The sequence below is a fragment of the Gekko japonicus genome, unplaced genomic scaffold, assembly GCF_001447785.1.
Source record: "Gekko japonicus isolate JY-2015 unplaced genomic scaffold, Gekko_japonicus_V1.1 scaffold558, whole genome shotgun sequence".
NCBI classification, from domain to species: domain Eukaryota; kingdom Metazoa; phylum Chordata; class Lepidosauria; order Squamata; family Gekkonidae; genus Gekko; species Gekko japonicus.
In genome coordinates, this window is record NW_015170908.1 from 127,306 (window position 1) to 135,346 (window position 8,041).

At 49.4% G+C, this 8,041-nt stretch overlaps 1 protein-coding gene across 2 annotated transcripts in view; it reads left to right on the plus strand.

Annotated features, from left to right (window-relative positions):
* The first annotated feature begins 1,298 nt into the window (after positions 1–1,298).
* The window catches only part of TP73 (tumor protein p73), a 58,627-nt gene continuing 51,884 nt past the window's right edge, over positions 1,299–8,041 (plus strand). Inside the window, exon 1 of one of the 2 annotated variants that reach the window (XM_015418662.1) lies at positions 1,299–1,556. In XM_015418662.1, coding sequence (XP_015274148.1) covers positions 1,338–1,556 — 219 coding nt within the window. In that variant the 5' untranslated portion in view covers positions 1,299–1,337. The remainder of the gene's footprint in view (positions 1,557–8,041) is intronic. The other variant, XM_015418663.1, reaches the window with a different exon arrangement.

The following is an 8,041-nucleotide window of genomic DNA, read 5'->3' on the forward strand; positions in this document are numbered from 1 at the left end:
AGTGTGGGTTTAATTTTCTTGTCTTTTTTACCCTGGGGTATCTTTTTCCCTCCTCTTTTCTTTTCTGTTATGCTGTAGGTGTAACAAAAAAGTAATAAAGCTACCCTGTGTTCAGGGGATTAAAAAAAAAGAAAGAAATAGTTGGCATCGTTGTGTGCAAACCAGCAAGGTGGCGGGCGTTTGTTCCAAAATGGTGGTGGTTATCTTCTAATTCTGGGAGATCTCCAGGCCCCACCTGGAGGCTGGCAACCCTAGGAGCCCAAAGGTGCCCGCAGAGAACATGGATTGGGGGAGGGACTTTTTTTGTTTTTTTAAAGAGGTGCCAGAACTCTCAAGAGGGAGGTGACGTTCCCTCCTCTTTTCTTTTCTGTTAGTCTGTAGGTGTAACAAAAAAGTAATAAAGCTACCCTGTCTTCAGGGGATTAAAAAAAAAGAAAGAAATAGTTGGCATCGTTGTGTGCAAACCAGCAAGGTGGCGGGCGTTTGTTCCAAAATGGTGGTGGTTATCTTCTAATTCTGGGAGATCTCCAGGCCCCACCTGGAGGCTGGCAACCCTAGGAGCCCAAAGGTGCCCGCAGAGAACATGGATTGGGGGAGGGACTTTTTTTGTTTTTTTAAAGAGGTGCCAGAACTCTCAAGAGGGAGGTGACGTTTTCAATCGGTATCCTGAAAACTCGTGAACTTTAAAACATTTTTTAAATAATTTGGTCGAAGAGGTTCCGGAACTGTTCTGGCATGTCTCCCCAGAAAAAAAAGCCCTGGATTGGGGCCTGGTTCTCAGCGTCTGTGGACAACTCGCAATGGGCCTGGTCAGTCACTAATGCAAATACTTTTCGAGTCTCCCCTTTGACAGACACTTCCAAAGAGCGCCGACCCTGTTTCCCCGCCCTGGCTAAATCGAGGCCTTGCCCACTTGACTTGTCTCCATCCTGGATCAAGCTGAGGAATGAGGCCGGTCTCCGTGGAGAGTCTCCTTTCCGTGTTGACGGGTGGGGACTTGTTTAAACAAATGAACACACCAAAAAGCTAAAAGGAGAAGACCGGGGGAGGGGGGAAGCCTTTTGGGGGGGGAGCATTGAGCATTGAGGGCAAAGAAACCCAGAAAGAGATCCCTTTTTCTTCCTCCACCACCCCCTTGCTGGTTTCGCAAGTGATTCTGGCCCCTTTAAGATGCCTGTAACTAGACACCTGGAGAAGTTTGGGAGAAGAGGGAACTTACGTTTCCATGTCTTGAAACTGCCCGTGTTATTTTCTGTCTCTCTCTCTCCCCCCCCACTCTTCCTCCTCCCCCTGTTTCCCTTCCCCTCCAGTCCCAGTTTAATTTGCTGAATAACAGCATGGATCAGAGCACTGACAGCAGAGCCGCCTCCTCCAGCCCCTACAGCTCGGAGCACGCCTCCAACGTCCCGACGCTCTCGCCCTATTCTCAGCCCAGCTCCACCTTTGACACCATGTCCCCCGCGCCTGTCATCCCCTCCAACACCGACTACCCAGGTCCGCATCACTTTGAAGTGACCTTCCAGCAGTCCAGCACAGCCAAGTCAGCCACCTGGACAGTAAGTTGCACGTCTCTTTCACTTTTGGGGGAAAGGGGGGGGTGTCTAAAGGCATCGGCCACTGTCCCTTTAACAGCCGGGAAACTGCCACAGGAAGTGGTGGCGGCTACAAGCCTGGATGGCTTCAAGAGGGAATTAGATAAGCATACGGAGCAGAGGTCCATCAGTGGCTATTAGCCACAAGGTATAGATAGGGGCTCTGGGGCAAGTGATGCTCTGTCTTCTTGGTGCTTGGGGGGGTCAACAGTGGGAGGGATTCTAGTGTCCTGGCCCCACTGATGGACCCCCTGATGGCACCTGGTGCTTTTGGCCACTGTGTGACACAGAGTGTTGGGCTGGAAGGGCCATTGGTTTGATCCAACATTGGCTTCTCTGATGTTCTTATGTCCTGTTCCAACCATGTGTTATCTTGCAGGGATTGTGCATGTTGATTTTCTGCATTTTCCCCAACAGTTGCTATAGGAAGTTTGGGATGGGGAAATGCGTCTGACCCTCTCAACCTGGTTTGCTCTCAGTTTAGCAGAGAGCTTGGCTGTATTCATGTGGAACTCAATCGAGACAGGGGTTCTCCCTCCGACGACGAGTGTTCAAGGCGCACAGACGCAATAAGTGTTCACCCAAGGGGGCAGCGGCGACCGTATGTTGCCGCTCCAAAAGAGAAAGTGTGTCGAAGCCTAATGTGTTTTCTGTTCCATTTGGGAGGCAGAGCCCACTTTGTCGAATGAGTGAAGTGTTAACCTCTGTGGGCAGAAAGATATATCAATGAGAACAAACAACAGAGTGGGAGGAAGGACAAATTCTGATGAAGGGGAGGCCAGACAGCAATGCCTTGCTGCATCTTCTAGCCTCATGTTGTAATAACTCTGTGCATGACAGCCTCTGCTGCAATAAATCTAATAGTATTTAGGGTGCCACAGGACTCTTCTGTATGACGGGTCAATGGAATACTTCTATTAATCTCTCTACTAAATGACAGATGACAATTTTATCCCAAGGAGCTCAGGGCAGCACCTATTTTATCTGCACAACAACCCTATGAGGTAGGTTAGGCTGGGGTGGGGGGAGAGAGAGAGAGAGAGAGAGAGAGAGAGAGGATCAAAGTAACCCGGGGATTTGAGCCTGTTCCTCTGTTCCCGCTGTACCACACTGGCACTCCAATCTGTCTAGCGCAAAGCCATTCCCACTGTTGCGTCACAGTAATGTGACCACAGAACTGGACCCAAGCAGGGCATTGGCTGTGCAGGCAGATGCTGGCTTGGTTTTCAGTGCCTTAAGCGGAGTTCTGCGGGACAGAATAGGAGCCGCAAGCCAGAATACTGGAAAAGCTTGCTGCTCACGGCAGACACTGGAATCACATGCGTCTTCAGCTACTGACTCAACGGTGTCCTGGGGCGCCCTCCTTAACTTTCCCTGTTAGTGAACAGAGCATGATGCCGAGAGGTGCACTGCCTCTGACCCACACTGTGTTACCCCCTCAAGCACCCTTTGGGCCATTCATGTCTATAGCAGTCCTTTCCATGGCACAAAGTCTGCCCTCCGTCCTAGGCTGAAGGGCTCAGACCACGCCAATGGGGGATTCTGCAAAATGTGCCCCTGGGCGCTTTGTGGAAGTCCGCCTGCTCACATGTCATAAGACTGGGCAATTTGCTCACTGTGGGGAATCACGATAACCCTTTGTGTGTATTGCTCAGCCCAAGCCAAATGACACACACACAAATCTGCCTGACATACTGCTGAATTTGGGTGAAGGTATCAGAAGCACACCTAAATCAAAGCCCCGTGCCTGTTTCCTTGGAAGGAAGGGGCCATTGAGTTCAATCTGGCTTTCTTCCCAGTAAGTACGTCTCTGACCACAGCCCTGCATGCTAAAAATTCCACAGGCTCCAGAGTGACCTCAGCAGGCTACGGATACCATCCCATGCATGTCTAAAACGCCACTGGTGCTTCTTTCTAAATAAATACTGCTGTGTGCAAGGACTGCAGTCTTCCCTGACGATGTGCAAGTGAGGCCACACTTCTGGGGACATTTAGCTGCAAGACCGCTGCATTGAAAGGCGATGGGATTTACGTTCAAGTAAAGGAATGGAGTGCCAAAACATATGACATCTACGATCGTCCTTGGATTGTGTCACCAGCCTAAGGCTGGTCCGTGCATTCATAGGTGAATCTCGTTTAGATTCCCCAGGTAATCCCACTGGATCTCTTACCGTGTTCGAGTGTCCCTTTTGGAAAGGGGCATCGTCGACATGCAATTTCACCAACACCATGGAAGGCCAAACACACACACCCTGTCCAGGCAGGCACAGGATTGGCTAAATCAGGCCATAACACCCAAATCACCCCCAGATTGTCAAAGAGCAGAATTCAGCACATCACCCAGACAAATGTAACACTATCTTGGGCTGCAGGTGGCTGGTGGTGGTGGAGAGTGTCGTCGGTTTGCAGCTGACTTACGGTGACCTCATGGGGTTTTCAAGGCAAGAGAATGCATGGGGGTGGTTTAGCAACCCTGGAGTTCCTTGGGGGGTCTCCCATCCAAGTTCTAGCCAGGCCTGACCCTGCTTAGCTTCCAAGATCTGACGAGATCAGGCTCCCTTGGGCTGTCCCAGCCAGAGCTGCAAATGGCTGGGTAGGGGAAGAAAAGCAGCGTGGGGCAGAAGAGCAGCACGAGGAGGTCGCTTTACCCTTTCCTGCTGCAGCTGCTTTCCTCTTGCAACTCCCTTCCCACCACACTGCTTTCTCCACATGGACCAAGGTGCCTTTCCAAAATGTACACTTGAACATGGAAAGAGATCCACTGGGGTCAGGATGGAAGCAATTTTTCTCCAGGCCAGTTTGGCTGGAGATCCTGGAGGTTCTTTGTCATCTGCTGGGAGTGGAACAGTGGTCACTGGGTGTGTGTGTGTGGGGGGGGAGGTATTTGTGAATTTCCTGCATTGTGCAGGGGGTTGATGACCCTGGAGGTCCCTTCCAACTCTTATGATTCTATAGTTCTACATGGGGAATCTTATTACTGCATGTATGTATTTATTTATTTGTCATATGGCAGAGTTACACACAGGAAGCATATAATAATATATAATATCTAACCAAGTTGATAGAACAGGGTTGCAGACCAATCGGGTTTGGTGTACTGGTTAAGTGTGCGGACTCTAATCTGGGAGAACCGGGTTTGATTCCCCACTCCTCCACTTGCACCTGGCTAGATGACCTTGGGCAAGCCATCTAATATCTACATTTTCAATCCACTCAGTCGCAGTTGGGGAGAGCTCAAAGGGCTCCGTCACATCTCCCTGGAAAGCATGATGCTCACATTCCTGTGACAGAAGGAAAACAGTTTGGCGGGCTGCACCACAATTGCATTTGGGTCCTGGTATTTTGCACAGTACTCTAAATTCTGTGAATGCTCCGGCCAGCCTCACACAATCCAGGGATGCCAGTAGATTTTGGTGCTCCATTACTTTACTTGCAAGTAAATCCTGTTGCATGATAGTGCAGCTGTCTTGCAACTCATGTGTTCCTCGCAAACGTGCATCTGGGTGACGTATGGAGTTCTGCTCTTGGACCCTCTAGTGGCAATTGGGGGGGTGCTATGGCTCAGTCTAGCAAATCTTACGCCTGCTGGGACAGGTTGGGGGTTGACCTTCTGTAGTGTGTCTACAAAGAAATGTGGCCAAGTCCTTCAGTACGAAGAGATCTGTGGCTCTTGTGGCTCCTCCAGAGATCTGCCGTGGCTCAAGCCGTTGTGGACTAGATGTATCTGACAAAGCGGGCTCTTGGCTTCCGCCCCCAATAACTATCTTGCTGGCCTTTCTGATGCCACTTCCTCATTTTTGGATCTACAAGGCCTACAGAGCTATTCCTCTGGAATGTTTGCAAGGATCTGGGAGGCACGTAGCTTCATTTCTGCCTGTGACGACTTGTGGCTTAAGGTTCTCTTGCAAATGGGCAGCTGTTTTCAGTCTCCCACCCATGCATGTGCACATACACAACGCAGCAATTGTAAATGTCCCGGGTTCATGGTCTAGGGTTGCCAGCTCTGGGTTGGGAAATTCCTGGATATTCCGGGAGTGGAGCCTGGGTAGGGGAGGGATTTCAGCAGGGTATAGGGCAATGGAGTCCACCGTCTAAAGCAGCCACTTTCTCCAGGGGAATTGATCTCCATTATCTGGAGACCAGTTGTGATTCTGGAAGATCTCTAGCCACCAGTGTTCCCTCTAAGCTGAGCTAGTGTGAGCTAGCCCACACTTCTTTAGCCTCCGGCTCACACATTTTTGCCTTAGCTTGGGAACGATGGCTCCAGGGCAAACTCATTTATGCAGGAGTCAAATTGCTGGCTCACAACTTGAGTGCCAGTAGCTCACAAAGCAGAATTTTTGCTCACAAGACTCCACAGCTTAGAGGGAGCACTGGACTGCACCCCACCAATGTCCACGGTGCAAAAAATGATTCTAGTCCAATTACAGTCCATGGATTTGTGTCTTCTTTTTGTTTCTTTATTCTACGTCACGCAGTGCCGCTGCTGCTTCCAACAACTGCCATACGGCTACAGATTTCCCGGGTAAACATTCTGTTTCCCTCAATGCTTCGTCAGGTCGCTTTATATTTGGAGCCCATCCTCTACGTCTCCTACTCAGAATTAATCTTGTATTTTCTTGGCATCTGCTGGCTCTCCTTCCTGTGGTACCCTCCACAGTCAGAGGCATCTTTTATTCCCAGATGCCAGGGGCAAGCTACGTGGCGTGACCATCTCCATTGTCCTCTCCTTCCTGGGAGCACTGGGTGTCCAGGCTGAATAGATGGTCTGATCCAGTTCGTATTTTACCTCCACAAACACGTCATGATAGGCGCACAAATGCCCTCTCTGTGCATGCACAGGGAAGCCCATGTCAGATTCCAAAGCCCATGTTACTGTCCTTCTCTCACAGACCCACTCCTTAAACTGAAACTTCTGAGATCAGAACCTTTTTAGGACCACACTGAAGCCTGCCGACAACTCCCCCACCCAGACCACATTACAGCCTCAAATCAAGTTGACCCACACCCAGGAGTTCATTCATTCACTCAGTCAGTCAAACTACATTATAAAAACAAAGGATAAGTTTTCTCTCCAGGCCACAGTCTCTTTCTTGACTTATCGATTAGATAAACCCTCAGTCTGCCGGTAAAAACCCTTGATAGAATAGCTATCACCAAGAGAGGCATCGGCTGGGAATGAAACACGAAGGAAGTGAAACTAGCTGATTTGAGATTGCACATCAAAGGGATTTTGCAGCGTCCATCAAAACAAATTCCCAGGGAATGAGGATGCAGTTGTGCTATTCCGACTATCAAGTCTGCATTAATAAGGGTCAGGGGTCCACAGAAATGCCGTGAGATTGACTCAAAGAGATTGACTCCATGTATAGAAGCCTGCTGCCCTGCCCTGGATAGCCTAGGCTAGCCCGATCTTGTCAGGTCTTGGAAGCTGAGCAGGGTCGGCATTGGTCAGTATTTGGATGGGAGACCACCCTGGATTACCAGGGTACGCTACGTAGAGGCAGGCAAGGGCAAACCACCTCTGAATGTCTCTTGCCTTGAAAGTTCTGCGGGGTCGCCATAAATTGGCTATGAACTTGATACACACACAAAACTGGAAGCCTGCTAAGGATGCATGAGTCCAAGAATAAGTTCCTGAATTGGCTACGAACTTGATACACACACGAAACCTGCTAAGGATGCAGGAGTCCAATAATAAGTTCCTGAAGCATTTGGGGTTCTCTGCTCCCTCCCTCTGCTCCCTACAATAGGTTGTCACATCCAACAGCCATTCCAACAAGTCAGGATGTGACTTTTTTTGCCGAGACATCAGGATTCTAGACTAGAATTAAACTGTAGTTTGGAAACGGTGGTTTCTCTTCTGTCTGAAGAGAGCTGGTCTCAATGATCCGAGGTTAGAATTCCCAGTCTGCCTCACCAGCTCACCGGGTGACCTTATAACAATCTCTCTCTCTCTCTCTCTCTCTCTCTCTCTGCCTAACCTACCTCATAGGGTTGCTGTGAGGATATAATGGAGGAGACCTGTTGTCAGTTATGAGCCAAATAAAGAGCCAAATAAATTTTTAAAAACCCTACTGAATCTTGTCTCATAGGCAGAAAACAAGCCACAATGATTAATGTGACCAATTTAGGTGCAAGAATAAATTTTAGACTATTCTAAACCAGAAATTATAGAAATTTGGGCAGTCTTCTGGGGCAGGGTCAGAAGGGACAGGGAACATGGAAGCCTGGGAACTTCGTGGCCGGTCCCCTATATAAACCAGGGTCTGTTCACAGTGGTCCTTTCTTCATTTTCCTGCCAATCTGGATTTTCTGTGTTTTTTGAGTCAAGGCAATTTAAGTCCACAGCAAAATAGCATCCGAATAACCCGGGGCAACAGCAGGCTGAAACCGGGCTGACCACTGAAGGGAGGTAACGTAATGCAGAATGGGAGGGGGGGGGGAAA